At 42.7% G+C, this 15,932-nt stretch overlaps 2 protein-coding genes across 3 annotated transcripts in view; one reads left to right on the forward strand and one right to left on the reverse strand.

The window, feature by feature from the left end:
- Positions 1–5,649, forward strand: part of SLC16A4 (solute carrier family 16 member 4) — a 39,141-nt gene extending 33,492 nt beyond the window's left edge. Inside the window, exon 9 of the mRNA XM_032881501.1 lies at positions 5,568–5,649. Within this exon, the coding sequence (XP_032737392.1) occupies positions 5,568–5,614 (47 nt within the window). The 3' untranslated portion in view covers positions 5,615–5,649. The remainder of the gene's footprint in view (positions 1–5,567) is intronic.
- A 696-nt stretch (positions 5,650–6,345) lies between these two features.
- On the reverse strand, positions 6,346–14,435 carry RBM15 (RNA binding motif protein 15). Of its 2 annotated transcripts, none has more exons than XM_032881497.1 (2): positions 10,769–14,435; positions 6,346–9,125 (listed from the first exon to the last, which is right to left on the reverse strand). In XM_032881497.1, the coding sequence occupies exons 1-2, from the start codon at positions 13,632–13,634 to the stop codon at positions 9,118–9,120; spliced, it is 2,874 nt and encodes a 957-aa protein (XP_032737388.1). In that variant the 5' UTR covers positions 13,635–14,435; the 3' UTR covers positions 6,346–9,117. The 2 variants fall into 2 exon arrangements, with proteins under 2 accessions (XP_032737388.1, XP_032737387.1); XM_032881496.1 differs by having other exon boundaries at positions 6,346–6,716; positions 10,769–14,432.
- Positions 14,436–15,932: the final 1,497 nt, after the last annotated feature.

A 15,932-nucleotide genomic window follows, 5' to 3' on the forward strand; every position in this document is an offset into this window, starting at 1 on the left:
CCCACTCCTCCATCCTGTCTATATCCATCCCCATAGAGAGATCTGAACCTACCTCTACCAAATTTTCTAAAGTACGAGGCAGCTATCAGCAAACAGCCTCTCAACTAACCTCAAAAATAACATGTTCTATCTCACAATGAAAAGAGTAGACTAGGACAGAATAGGAAGGAGAGAAAAAAGAAGCATAACAAAATAAGCAAGAACCAATAAGCAAGAACTAACCAAGACAGGCAACAACAACCCCTCACCCTGTCTTGGGGACAGAGACCTCTAGTAATTTCCTGGTCACCAGAAGCTCACTACCTAAGAACTCTGTTCCTACTTTTCTTGATGAAGATTATTTTCTGAATGCTTTGAAGTAAATGTCACATCCTAATGAACAAATCAGAAAATCTTACCCATGAGGAGTAAGATTCTAATCATCCATTTTTAGCATAGAAAATATTTATGTATCTATCGCTTAAGCACTGCTTCTTAAACTTTCAAGTACATACAAATTACCTGGGGATCTCATTTCACACAATGGGTCCGGGGGAGACCCTGTAATTCTATACTTCTAACAAGTTCCCAAGTGATGGTTATCCTACCGGTCTGAGGCCCACACGTTAAAGGGTTAAGGCCACTGAAAGACCAAGCAACATATATACATACTGTACTCTGAAAGTTTTTGGTTTTGATGTTCAAACAGTGCTTAAGAGGCTCATTGTGTGTGTTCGTGAGGCTGTTTAAGACCTGTTTCTAGAGCAATGGTTGTCAACCCCAGCTACACATTAGAATCATCTGGGGCACCTCAAACAAAAAAATAATACCAGGGCCTTGGCAAAGTCCCGTTCCACCTAGATCAATTTCAATGAATCTGAGTGATTTGCAGGCACTGGAACTAAAAAGTTCCTCAGGTGATGCTAACGTAGAAGCTAACATAGCAGGAACCGTGTATGACTTTATGAGAAAGAGCGGAAGCTCTTCTGACAATGGCCTGAAAGCAGAAAGAATAAGAAACGACATGTTGAGGAAATAAGATGTACTCGGAGGAAGACTGCTTTGATGTGAAATCTCAGGGCGGCCGGCAACTCTGAGCCTGAAGGAGAAATACAATCTCTACTATGCTTATTTACCGGCAACTCTGAGCCTGAAGGAGAAATACAATCTCTACTATGCTTATTTAAATAAAAGAACACCACTGATCTCTGAACAAGAACATTTTCAGTCTTACAGTGAATAGGAAATGCTAATATATCTTTGGAGGAAATAGTATGACTTGTCAGCAGCTGAAAGATTTCCTATTTTGAATTACTTATATTGCATCTGTCTTCAATTAATGTAGCTACTTAATTCTTCAAATATTTGGGTAGCTATTATCTGCCAGGCATTATTCTAGATCTTGGGAAAACTTGAAGAAATTTGTGTTACTTTCCTGAGACAGGTAGTCAAATCTTGATCAAATCACATCACTCTGCCTCCTAGAAACTTTCAATGGCTTTCTATTGCATTCAGCATTTGTCCTTGGCAACTTGGCCCTTACACTTCACTATCTCCCTTCTTCTACCAAAATGACAGCTCCATGAGAAAAGAGAAACTTGTCTGCTTTCTTCACTAATATACTCCCAAAATCTAGAATAATTCCTGGTACATAACAGATATCTAAATATTTTAAAAATGAATTAATTCTATACTAATTGAAGACAAACCCAGGTTATATAACCCAAAATAGGAAATCCTTCAACCATCTAGAAGTCAAAGATACACTCAACTTCCTAATTCCACTCTGTCGCATTCCTATCAGTAACCTGCTTCAGAGGTAGTATATATAGGTGCCGGTTCATTCATGGAAAACAACTTGCTCGTGTACATACACATACTCATAATCCTAGAATCACTTTCATTTTAATTTAAAAGAGACTGAATTCACAGTATTTTTAGATTAGCATCTGAAAGCTCAAGGATACCCCAATCAGTTTCTGGTTGTGTATCCCCTACCCAAACTCACAAAACTTTCCTGGTACTCCTTTAGCATTTTATAAACTTTTTAAAGAGTGGCCCTTCTTACAGACTGTTATAAGGCAAAAATCACATACTAAGCTAGATTGAATTCCTTGGAAAAATAATCACACAACTATAAAGGTTACTTAAGTGACAACTTTAAGTGATAAATTCCCTGGCATTTGCAGTTTCATTCTGTTTGTTTCTGTAACAGCTCTGAATTTATCTTCTGGAAATACCTCCTCTCCGCCTCAGAGACAGAACACTACTCTGGCTCTTCTCGGGAATCTTTTCCACACCATCTCCCCTTCCCATGCCTTATACATGACATTACCCCAAAGTTTATATTTCAGCACTCTACTCTCTCTGGGCCAGTGATGCTCAACATGTGGCCAACCACCACAAACTACATCAGAATTACCGGGGACGCTCATAGACCAACAAAGACTCCTGGGCGATGCCAGCCCTAAAAAATCCCAGAATGCATGGGGTAGCAGTCAAAGGCCTGAATGTTTCCCAAAAACCACTAGTGCTGATACACTCTGTAGCTGGAAACCCACTTCCCAGACATTTTCTTAAGTTTGCAGCTTTATCCCATCCCAGCCTCCAGAAAAAACTGAGGTCTGACAGCACAGCAACCAAGAACACTAGGTGAAACAAAGGCCTGGTTACAACTCTGGCTCTATCAGTTCTAGCTGTCAGATTATGGTCTGTAGTGAAACTTAACTGAAACAATGTGTGCACAAGCCTTGGCAGAATGCTTGGCCTAAGTGGGTATTTAATAAACAATGGCTATTATTAGTATTATCCCTTTCCATCAACCTGCCTTAAACTCATTATGCATCCTCACTTCCCACCTTCCTCAAACTGCCTTGCCTTTCAGGATTCCCTTCCTAGTTCTGTTGAACTGACCATTTCACACGTTTTCCAGGCTTCAGCCTGCTCAACTTTTCCATTGATCAACAAGCTGTTTTGTTATTCATGCTTACCTGCCCAACATCTCAATCCCAATCTCCCTCATCATTCCACACCCTCCTCCAACTAACGAATTATTTGTAAAGTCTTTCTTGACTATCCCAGCTTAAAGGAACCTTTAAGTTCATATACTCATAGACCCATATCACCTGTAAAAATTCGTTAGCAATTAATCAAAAACCGGCCTGTGACATCTCTTACAACCGTCTTAAACTGTGAATTTTCCCCCTGATATTTAACCGTTTACTTGTTTATATCTAGTGTCCCCAATGACAGTATAAGTTGCTGACACGGGTAGAGCCTATTTGATACTTTCCATCTATATGCTCAGCACCTTACTTCTTAAGATACAGTCAGCATACAAATGATTATACAGCAATTCTACCTGAGAGCTTAATGTTACAGCATTTGAGTAAAAGCATGTTAAGTAATTTGACCTGAAGGTCAAAATCTCTTCTTGGCTGCTAAGGACAATCTTGTCTGAGGTTTGAAGGAATTCTGTCATTCAATAAATTGCTTAGGAAACCAGAGGGAGATGTTAAGTGGTGGTCAGATAAGCCATAATCAGATAACCCATTGTAAAAAGAAAAACAGATGCTGCAACCAGCCATAAGCACTAAATTTACTGCCTCAGATAAACAGCTTGTAAACCAGAATGTAACTTAAGCTACAGAAGTGGCAATTTATAGACTCTAAGTTGTATTACTAAAATCCAGGTACTCCCTATTCTCATTTTAATACCACAGCCAGGCTTTTCAAAATAAGCCCACGTCAATTCAGAGGTTTTCTTGGAATAATTTCCTTTATAGTAGAATTTAGACCATATGAAAGATACTGAGAAACCACACAAAGAATTCAAAAAGGCAGGTCCCAACTTACAAAACCAGAACTCTAGATCTAACACTCAGCCCAATTAATAATTTTTCTCTCATGGTATAGCTAGAAATAAAATGATTTCATGAATAGTTTCAAATGCTGTGTACCCTACCATTTTGCATGATATGCTTTCATATACAAATAAATGTTCTATTCACAAACTTTTCTTCTTGTTCTTGAGATGAAACCCGAGATCTTAGAAAGATACCTAACATGTAGAAACACGCAGAGTGTCACATAATCTTCCTTAAATCATTATAGTGATTTAAAATACTTGCTTACTAGTTGGAAAAATTAGTTAATGGGCTTTCAGTGTGGACTTGCCAGAGAAAGAAAATACATTGGAAATTGACATTTCCAACAGGTATAAAACGTCTGAAGAAATGCAGGTGAGATCATCTAGCAGTTTTAGATGACAGCCAACTCATAAGCAGAGGTTTTAAAAACTTGTAAATCACACAATGACAAACTGAAAGGCAAAAACACACAACTGCACTTCACCTTTCCCCTTTCGAAAGAGATGAAAAACCAGAATTTTGTGAAAAAGAAACATTCAACATTTCAACCCTATTTAAAATAAAGGAAACCTAGTTTTATCATACATTAAAAAAGCCGTGCTTATATCAAGTTGCCAAAGCCTCATACCAGATTAATTGGCGGGGTGGAGGGGGGGCGCGGTGGATTGGAAGGGCTCAGAAGGCTGGTAGGAATAGAGGCACAACAAAAATGGTAAGAGCAGAACAAAAGCTAGATTTCTCATTAACATTGCCGATTCACTTCCCAAAACTGTAGTTGCCTATTTCCATAATTCAATCTCTTTGCAAGCCAAAAAGAAAACTAACCATTTTGGCTAATCTATCATTCCCAGCATGATGGTACTTTTTTTTTTCTGGTGCTATATACTAACCCAGAGGTTTAGAATCAGTGTTTGTAATGGCAACATTTTACAGTAGTAAGTTCTTCTAGTACATTAAATCACCACAGAGGGTGAAGGCTAGGGTTAATGGAAAATGTCCAAACTTTACAGGACACCAGGCTGTTAAGTCCCAAACCCACGACCAGGATTTTAACACTTTTGGTTCCCACGATACAAAATCTTTTTCACACGTTAAATTAAAAAATATATATATACATATAAACACCAAGTACAACAGAAGCTCTGGCCCAGAATTTTACAAACACAACACTTTGGTAAGGAGAGGAAGCCAGAGATAGCAGCAGAGTGCCTCAAGACTTCCAATCAGAGAAACAATATCCCCACCAGTAAAAGCCCTCACCCTGTTAACCAAATGCATTTTTGACCTCTAAAAACCCTCTTACCTGTTTACAAGAGTTTATACAGCTGTTTGCCACTGGAACACCACCTTGCAGAGTATAACCGTGCCATCCTTTGTTGATAATCACCTGTTGCCTAAGCATCATCCCGCATGGAGACAGACAGCACTAGGGCTCTTCCATCCGAGGTTAAAATTCAAAACAAGCCCAACAAGCCTGCATTTCAAGGTGGTCTTCGTCTGCAACTAGGTAAGTTTAAAACTGGCAAACAACAGTGGTGTCTGAAGCCAATGGTGCAGCACTGCTGGCTTCCTCTTGAACTCCAGCGTTGTCACTGTGCACCGAAGTCTCCTGCTGCAAACAGGGGAGTTGTTCTCCTGTACTGGGAACAGCTTCCAAAGCTCAGGAGCCCCTGTACAGGATAACGCAGGAACTAAAGGCAAACACTTTCTCCTCCTTAGGGACGCCTCCATTTTTTCCTCACACTCTGTACTACCAACCGAAGTGACCGGGCCTGAGTGTGCGTTCGTACCTACGAAACCGTCACGGTGCATGCACATCCGAGGCATGTGGAACCACAGGTCAAATAAGGCACAGATACCACAGTAACGGTTCTAATTACACACGCTAGCTCTCAGGAACTCTTCATCCATTCAGAACTAAACCCATCACTGCATAACTCTGGTAAGAAGCCCCTGGAGACGGAGGAGCTCCTCAAATGTGTCAGGAAAGGCTTTATTAACATCATCATTAACATTTAAAAAGCAAACGGAGCATTTCTCCTTCTTTTGGCAATTTGGTGCAAATGTTAAGTGCAAGATAAAGCAATTTCAAACTTCTCTTCAAATTAAAAATGAAACTAAGGCCAAACGTGACGGGTGAACAAAATAAATCAAAACTTAAATTTCAGCAACTCCGGCTCTTCAAACCAGCAAAGCCCCCGACTCGTGCACTGTGGTGAGGCTTACGGTGCTTGCCCCGGCTTCTTGTGTGCCAGCAAACAGCACCATTTCCTCATCAAGTTGAGGACTGAGAGGCCAAAGATCCCCTTCGCTGCAAACAAAGGGGGTCACAGTAACACTAGTGATCCTTCAGAATTGACACACCGTGATAGTCAACATGATGGTCTCCCTGCTTCTTGCTCAAGACATACAAGATCTGAGCAGCAGCAAGTACCCCCTCGGCTGCAAACAAAGGGGTCAAAGGTTTGCCGTCAATTCACTTCCAGGCAGAAAAACATTTTCCTCAAAAGAAACAATTTATTTAGAATAAAACAAAAGCAGCTCAACTGTGAGCGCACGTTTGAGTGACAGCTACTTTTAAGCTGTGTGAGCCATAAAAAGGGTTTTTCTTTACTTTTCCAGAAATCTTGTGTACACAGCACAAAGCAAGAGGTCATTTTTTTTTCCACTTAAAACACCGGCATTGGCATCACAATAGCAGATACACAACTTTAAGCTGCCATTTTAGTAAAATGCACAAATACTAAACAGATTAGCTTTCTTCCATCAAGAGGCCCATGTAAACTCCACATAAGCCACAACTTCTCTTCAAAAAGGTCCATTAGAGCTTTGAATTCCATATCTTCAATCCGCAGTTCACCAGTTTTGCTTGCGGGGGGGAAAAAAAGGTTATTCAGTACAAATGTTTACAATATTAAAAATATATATATTTCCCCTATGCCATTATAGATGAACATAACATTAACAAGACCTTCCTGGATAGTCCAGCTTGACTTCAAAAAGCACCAATAATACCCACTGGCACATACCTTGAATGAATTTACTGTATGAATAGACAAATAACAAGTAGAACAACAGGGTGGATTTTTTTAAGGACTGAAATTAAGCAAAGATCATAGGATTGAAAATACCCTTTATACTCATGTAACTGAGTAAAACATGTCAAAAAAATTCAAAAGGACGTTTATAATCAATTTATGATCAATATATCCTAAATATAACTTAAAAAATTAAACTAAAAAAAGGTGGAGTTTAGTCAAACTTTTACCCCTCTGTTTTCATTCCATAATTTACATGGAACAATCCAGAACTACTCCGTTGTAAAAAGGGGTCAAGATACAAAGCCACTTAAAAATCCACCTTCATCTGTGTTACCAAAGACAGCAGCTGTTCTTTTAAGAAAACTCATACGAATAATTGCTAAACAGCCAAAGAACATTTTAGGACTTTTACTTTTCAACTATTTAAATCAAACATAGAAACCTTTTTTATTTAGTCAGACAGTTCACTGTGGTTACCTGAAATCATTTTCTCCCTTTAACCAGCACGTTAACAGGGTCAGCTCCACTTCTCTTGTTCTCATACCTAACTGCCATCTCAAAACCAAACGCCATAGCAGAGACAGAAAAAAAGAAGTCCCAAAATTCTCTCCAAAACTTTTCACATAAAAGGTCATTAAGGCCCTCTTCTCAAAAAGATTTCCTGATTCTGTTACCAGAGTTTTTGGTGAATGGTTCCTATATGAACCCAAACTGCAGTTCAAGCTATACCTGCATAACGAGCAATTTCATGGTCTAAAGAACGTGGATTTCAAATTGTAAAAAAAAAAAAACAAATACTGTCAGTGAAAACCTGCTCATAAAATTTTTAAATAAACCAAAACAGTGTTTGACTCTGAAAGCAACACTTACACACCTCACTTTTCCTACTGTATCTCAAATGATCTAACTGAATTAAGGGCCAGAGTATGTTACCTTCAAAATGTGACAAAAGCTTATGCCAGAGGATGGACATTTTAAGATGTAATCCTTAAAGGGAAAACTCAATCTACAGAGTCCAAGTATACATGTTAAACCAGGAATTTAAATTTTTGTGTAGAAAACGCTTTAAAGGAATCCCAGTTAAAACCAACAAAATAATCTTTTAAAAACTGGCTAGGAGCTGAATGATTGTTTAATTTTCCATAAACTTTGAAGTTGTGATCTAAGTCTTAATTAGTTTGATGTTCTTCACCAATAATACTTAATAAGTCATTAAATGATATACTGCAATTTTCTTTGCATTCATTTCAACAGAGTTCCAGAAAAATCAATTTAGCTAAACGAGTTTTGTTTTTTGTTTTTTTTTAAGTAAAAGAAACAAGTGGTTGTTGCAAAGAACATCCAATATTGAGATTATGAAATTCTGGCTAATGAGAATTAGAACCAGATAGCTTTAGACTCTCGCTTTCATTCCATCCTGAAGGCTTAAATAGTTTAACAGTATTATGAACCGGCACAACAGAATGGGCAACACAAATAAGAAATTCACCTGAATGATGGCACTCTGTAGGTAAGCACCAAACTAAACATAATTAGTTATTTCTAATACATACATTTAGAAATGGTATCAAGCCATTGTTTCAAAAACACAGAAGCACAAATTGCCCAGATCTAACAAAAGCCGCCATGTCAGATAAAGATTCAAATAAACAAACATGGAGCAAAAACCACAGTACTCTTCGGTAAGTTGTCACATCAACTTAGAAAAGAAAAAAAAAAAAGAGAGATAAAAAGGAAAATGGGAAAAACCACATTTTGGTTAGAGTAAAATTAAATGTTATGAACTTCACTCTCTAAAAGAGCAAAATCATCTGTCCAGCCTTCTTATCAAAAGATATTCAAAAGTTAATGGTTAGTGAGATTATTTAAACTGGAAAAATGTATCTAGCCAAACTGTACTTTGACCCCATGTATGCACAGACTGCAAACTTGCATTAGTTTCTGAAGTGTCTCCTCCATATTAGTGTGCTAAGCACAGCTTTTTAAAAACAAAAAGCAGCAAGTCTTACTTGTAGGATTTCAGATATTTTTCCTACAGGGACACCAAGGACCTTTGTGTTCATTGCCTAGTACCTTCCTTCTGTCAAAATAGCTAATTTTTCCAGTTTAAAAACAAAACAAACAAACAAACCCCACAAAGACCTCCCAACTTAAAAAGAAATTTATAAATGCATAGTGAAAACCAAAAGGATGACACAGCAGTGATGAGGATTTCATGCTGACATGCATTAGACACCTGTCATAACGGAAAATAAAAAAATTACATGACATTTCCCTGGGTTATTATTGGTGCTATTTCAAAACTACCAGCTTTGATAACAGAAAGAAAACAGTTGAGTTCTGCCAGGCTTTCTATAAGTCATTTTCACAGAATAGAAACATGACCATGATCCAAAAGGTCCTAGAGTTTCTAATCATAATTTAATATCAAGGGCCTTAGCTAAAGTCCTCAGCATATATATATCAAGGCGGGGGAAATATACTTACTAATGACCTGAGAAACTAGGGGTGAGGACAAGGGGACAGATCAAAGAAACAAGACAAAAAAGAAAATCATCCATTACTGTTATGCAGCAAAAGCCCTTGTTAAGAACCAGAAATTGATATAACCTTCAGTTTTGAAAAAAACTGTGAGGGTGGGTTAAATTATTCTGTATTAATTTCAGGTGTTTGGGAAATAAAACAATAAAAAGTGGTTTTCCTACACTGACATTTCAGTTCTCTGTGGCTGGACACCCGTGAAAATATTAAACACAAAATTTCAAAGATATTCAACATTTTCAATAATGTAATGTCATCGCTACTGTTTATATATGAAAATAAAAATACAGGCAAAATTTTAAAAGAGCATGTCAAAGGCATTTCACGATGACTTTAAAAATTTCTGCAATCCAGATATGGCTGATTAATGCCCACTAAAACAAAAGCTGACTTATGAGCCTGCAGACAACTCTTCTTTCTATTATTGAAATCAGAAATTTGCATGGATACAAAAAAACTCATCTTTGATGAAAAACACTTAAAAGTTTTGAAATATGCACAATTAAATTAGACCTGTACCTGCTATACCTCTCTGAAAGTCAGTAAAAACACCACCACACACCAATAACTAACCAAAGAATTCTGATTTTAAAAACACCTACTCACTTCTTGCATACTAGCGTAAGACATAGATGGTTTGTAACCTACTCCTCAATTTTTTCTGAACAGTTACAGCTACAAACCAAAAGTGCATATACGGGATACAGAACTTAAGAACTAATGATAAAAATGTGTACGTTAAAGCAAACTCCGGGAATAAACCATGTACTTTAAGAGAAATACTCAAATACCTGATTAAAATAATTACATTGCTATACAGTTTACCAGCTTGTACTTTTAAGATTCCTGATCAAATTTCAGCCACACAAATAACATTTCTGGTACAGGAATTATTTACCTACATACTAATCAACCCACTTTTAGGTGTAATATCATCTTTAAAAGTCAGTGGGCTCTTCTCCAAATCCCAACTTTTCAAGAAAATTTTGGGTTTGTAACTCTGAGGATTTTTTTTTTTTAAGCTCAAGGTTACAAAAGGGAAAAAAAAAAAAACTGAAGAAAAAAAGAGGAAAAAAATCACTCATAAAAGAGTAGGAACTCCTAATTAAAATAAATTCATCTGCCTGCTACCTTCAGGGCATCCCTTTCACTTAAAATAATAGCTAAACTGTCCTGACTTCTATTTTAAAGGTTTATAAAAATATAAAAAAGAAAAAAGCTACAACTAAAACTAATTCAAAAGGAAATTTCATCTGATGCTGTATCCCATTACACATCACAAAACAGGAACCATGTCAAAGTAGTAAATACAAGTTACACATGGACTTTAGGACGCACCACGGACAATGATCATGACCAGGTAATCTTCTTCAGATTTGGCCAGTGCCTTGGCAGGGGAATCCAGGAACTGCTGGGAGAACTCACAGGGTGGGAAAGCATGTAGGACCCCGGTGTTTTCCTTGTCTTTGTTGCCCCCCACAGGGAGGCTTATCACCCCAGCAGCCTGCTTTTGCTTTAAATAGGACACAAGGTTCCTAAGTGGCCTCTGAGTAGAGGTGGCAGTGTCTGATGTGGCTGAGGAAGAGGAGGACCTGCTGTCAGAACTTCCAGGCACAGCCAGAAGAATGGCATAACCATTGGGCCCTGCCACTTTGATGCGTCGAGTTACTTCATCCAACTTGGGCTGGTCCAAACGAAGACGCTGAGTGATCTTGAGCTGGGCTACTTTGCCTCCCGTTGCGCCCTCCACAAGAAGACTACTAGCCACTTGGAGGTCACCCTGCAACAGATGCATGTTGGAAGGAAAGTTGCTGTTCTTCAACAGAAGCATGCCCTGCCAGGCCAAACAGAGTTTGGGAGAGGCTGCAGCTGTCGGAGCTGTCCCACCATCCTGTTTCTGGGAGGGGGACTTTAGCTTTGAGGAAACAGTGCTGGTGCTGGGTGCACTCCCATCAGACCGGTCTTCTTTTTTCAGAGGGCTTTTACCCTCAGTGGGAGCCGCTGTCCGGTGCTTCCTATCCCGTTCAGCTGATGCAGAGTTTTTACGGTCTCGCTTGTCACCCTGGCTCTTCTCCAAACTACCTCGTCTGTCTCTGACTGGAGAGGGCCTTTCCAAGATAAGAAGACGGGAAGATCGATCATTGTCACTGTTGTAGCGATCCCGGCTACTGCTCAATTCTGGGCTGCGGTCGGGAGAAAGAGCACAGTGACGTTTTCGGGGACGGTCACTCTCAGGAGACCTATCCAGGTGCCGGCCCCCACTCTCCTCAGGCGGCCTTCGCTTCCTAGGCTGGTCTCTGCTGCTGGGAAGATCTCGCTCACCTCTGTCCCGGTCCAAAGACCAGCCATCTCGCCTGCGATCCAGGCTATCCAGTGGCTCATAAGCAGGCACAGCAGTAGCTGCAGTCCGAGTGCTGCGTTCACGGACTGGGGGTGGGGGTGGCACCCAGTCAGAGTCAGGATAAAGGTCTCTGTCACGATCTCTGTATAGTAAGGGTGGTGTCCTATCCCGAGCACCCCTCAAAGGGTCAGGTGCTCGATGTCCAAAAGCATCTGTCACCAATTCATAATGAGTTAAGGGCAGAGGCTGCAGATATTGCTGCTGGTAACGATGTTCTGTATCTGCAAAGTCTACTCTAAGGCGACGATCTGGGCCACCAAGTGGGAAGCCACGCATATGGGTCCAAGCAGCATGAGCTGCATCGAGGCTTTCATATTGGATATATGCCCAACTATCGCCTTTGCGGTAGTCTATAGTGCGAATGGTGCCAAATCGGTCAAACTCTCGCGCCAGGGCAGCAAGAGGCACCCAAGGTCCCAGACCACCTACCCAGAGGCGGGTGGTGGGTGTAGCTTTACCATAACCAATTTTGATAGGATTCCGAATAATAATTTTGCCAGACATTGCCAGTTTGGCCCGGTGAGACATGTCTAGGTTCTCAAATTTGAGAAAGCCATAGGTACTGGTCTGGCCCCGAGAAGGCCTCTTGATGTCAACCTCAGTGATGACTCCAAAGCGGTCAAAAGCCCTTCTTAGATCACTCTCTGTCACAGTGATGTCTAGGTTGCCCAAGAAAAGCGTCCGGTTAGCTCGCTGATCATCCTCGGGAGAGATCTCATCTACTTCTCGGAAGGGAGCAGCACCTGCTCCAGCTCCCACCCTTGGCTCAAGACTGTATGCTGGGCGCACTCTCTCATAGAACGGGTAATCCCGCTCTCTCTCCAGCTCACGGGGCAATGGTGGCGGAGGTGGTGGAGGCAGGCGGCCAAGAGCCAACTGCTGCAACCGGTAGTCTCTGTATCCCAAGGCTGCGCCACCAGGAGAAAGTGATCTCTGACCTCCACCTCCTCCAGGGGGGTGCCGGTGTCCACCTACCGAGGCCCCGACCACGCTGGCTGATGGAGGATAAGTATCTTTGTCTAAAGGCGAGCGGCTGCGGCGCCGGCTCACATACACAGCTTCTATCTTCAGGGGCCGGTCATAGAGCACTAGGCGGCCTCGGGCATGCTTGGCCGCCCGCGCGTCCTCTGGCCGCCGGAAGTTCACAAAGGCTACTCGCTCATCCCCGCTGCCAGAACCCGAGAGATGACTGATTTTGACACTTACATCACCGAAGCGTTTGAACTCGTGAAACAGTCCGTCCTCCACCGCTTCGTCACTCAGCTGGGACCCCAACTCGCTGATCTTCAGTGTCTTGTATTCCCCGCCGTCCCCGCCGCCAGGAGCTGAGGAGGCGGCCCCAGAGGAACGTGACTCCCCGCCTCCACCCCGGGAGCTGCTGCGCGACTCGCCCCCGCCCGAGGAATTTTTGGTGCTTGGGGAGCTGTAACTATGCAAGCGGCTACTGGAGCTGCCCCCGCCAGTGTCATACTCGCGGCTGCCACCTCGGCTGCTGGACTTGTCCAGATGAAGGCTGCGCCGCGACCCGCCGCCGCTGTCGGTCTTTCCGCTGCTACTCCCATTGCTGCCACCAGAGCCCCCTAACTTCTTGCTCCGCTCCCCGCGGGAAGTCGAGTCCTCACCTCCACGGGACCGTTTGGCCTTGACTGGAGAGCGCTCTTTTCCCTTCATTGTTGCGGGTCGTCGGAGGTCGTATCCGCGGAGATGATTAACCCGCCGGCCCGCGCTCGTTTCACACAGCGGAACCGCACGCCGCCATCTTGGACTCCGCCGCGGCAAAGGATCCCGCCCCGCAGTCCTCATTGGTCAATTAGCTCCTCTCTTCTACAGTCTCATTGGGAAAACGATTTGTCTGTCTTTACATCTCCCCGCGCTCCGGAAAGGCGCCCGCCCAACCACTGTTATTGGGTTCCCAACGCCTTAGTCTGAGTACCTTATTGGTTATATTTGTTGTCCATCTTAACGGTTCCTCGCGCCAGGCCGTGGCTCCGCCCCCCGCACTCTAGGGTCACCTGACCCAAACTCTGGAGGCGTTGATTGGACAAAAAGTCTGCCCTATAACGGTACTTCTAGCGCGGTAAAAGCAGTGATCCCACCTCCTCATTCTTTTCATTGGTTTGGTACTCCGTCCTTTAACTCACTATTTGGGAAGTCGGGCCATCTGTTCTGGCGTTTTTTCTGAGAGCCCCGCTTACAGCGTTCTCGCGAGAGAGAAAGCTCTCCCTTTCTCGACCCCTTCTCCAACTCCTCGGGCGGCTGAAAGAAGTTTAAATCTGATTGGATGTTGGCCAGGAAGTTGATAGGCTGAAATAACTGTCCGTCATTCGCTTAAAGGGGTAGGCTCGCATACTGGGGAGGCTGACTGAAGGTGAAAGAGTAGAACACGCGCTTGCTGTGCGACGTCACTAAGACGTCGCGAGATGGTGACCCAGCGTCAGCTCCGCCTCCTCGCGCTTTCTGCGTTCTCTTCTCAAGCATTAATCTGATCCCGCGCGGTGTTGGGTGTACCTTGGCTCCTGGAACTCGAAACTTCTGGTCACGCCTGCTTAGTTCTTGTCTGGGACAAGGGGCTGTCGGGGCGAATGCCTCAGGAAGGAACCTCAGCGGACACCATCTTAGTCGCTCCAGCCTCAGAACAGGCTGAAAAAGCTGGGGTCCCCGGGGGGCGGGCTGGCCGCGTGTTCCCAGTTCGCCAAGTGCCGGTCCCACTAACGCCTGGGGCTCTCGGGGACCAGCAGCCGGGAGGCAGCGGGGCCGAGCTGCCGCCTTCGCCCGGGGCCCGGCTCTCTGGCGTTCCCCGCTCCAGCCCAAGCACCCCCGCGTAACCGGAGGGGGCGGCGGAGGAATGCCCGGTGCCCGGGCCCCGCCGCCGGCGCGCGTGTCTCTGCGTTCGCAGTTTTTTCTTGCGAAGTCGCGTGCGTTTTGGATTTTGTACAAGATCCGGTGATCTAGGTCTCTTCGCTTCGTACCTGTAATGCCCCTCCCGGTTAAATGATAGTCACATGGACGCTCCGGGGGCAGACGTGTCGCGCGTTTTTTCTGCAGCTTCTCGTACCTCCCGGCGTCCGGTTAGTGTAAGAAGCCAGTAGCGCAGCCACCTTGCCGACTCTCCGGAGGAACCTCTTTGCCTCCTTCAGGCATCAACCGCTCCAAAACCCAACTTGCGTTGAGGTATGGAAAGCACGTGTGCCAGGTGCCCTTCGTCAGGTGAAGGGAGAAAGTGCTGAGTTCATCACAGCGGTTACTTAGGCTTGTTGCCGTCCTCCCAGAGGTTATGAGGATTCTTGTGTTGAAGGTTATGAGGTTATGAGGGTTCTTGTGTTGATCCTCTCTTCTGCCACTTCTTTCAAGTCCAATACGTAGGAGAAAATGAGATTTTTAAACACTAACGTTTTTCAAGGTAATATGAATGTCGCCAAAACAAATCTAAACTTCAAAGCTGTGTTACGATTGGGACAGCAACATGTTTAGTCCTACTGTAGCCATCCTTTTTCTAGAAATCTTGAGGAAGATGAATATGAATTTTATCTCTTGATTTGACAAAGAAGCTTGAAAGAAGCCTACTAGGTAAAAGCATAAAAATCTGCGTGATTGTAGTATGGAGACTGACTTACTTGCTGTATTAAGACTATTTTAAAACTTGCTACCGTTTGTGGTTTTAAAAAACAATATATATGCGTAGGTGCAAGTGTTTCTGTTAATATATTCATAGAAACTTCATTGAGAGTGCTTCAGTAATGGTTACTAAGATCACCCTGAGAGGCGGGTAGAGGATCTGGGGGGGAGAGAGACTCAACTTCCACTGTATATCTTTCTGCGTTATTAAAAGGAAACTTGTTTTACCATGTGCATACTATTACTGTTCCATTTTTTTAAAATAGCAATTATTTTTAGCTTCCCTTAAATTTATAGGAAAAAAATTACAGAACTAGAATACTATAAAGAACTCCCCTGTACCCAACACCCAGTGTCAACAATTACCAATTCCTGTCAGTCTTGTTTCCTATACACTCTCTTCCCACTCTTCCCCCTCTTTGTTATTTTGTTCCAGTCTTATCTGGTACATTTCCTGCCCCAGACATGAAAGCAGCCATTTCTCCA

This window comes from Lontra canadensis, unplaced genomic scaffold (assembly GCF_010015895.1).
Source record: "Lontra canadensis isolate GAN:19392208 unplaced genomic scaffold, GSC_riverotter_1.0 scaffold75, whole genome shotgun sequence".
Classification (NCBI taxonomy): Eukaryota; Metazoa; Chordata; class Mammalia; order Carnivora; family Mustelidae; genus Lontra; species Lontra canadensis.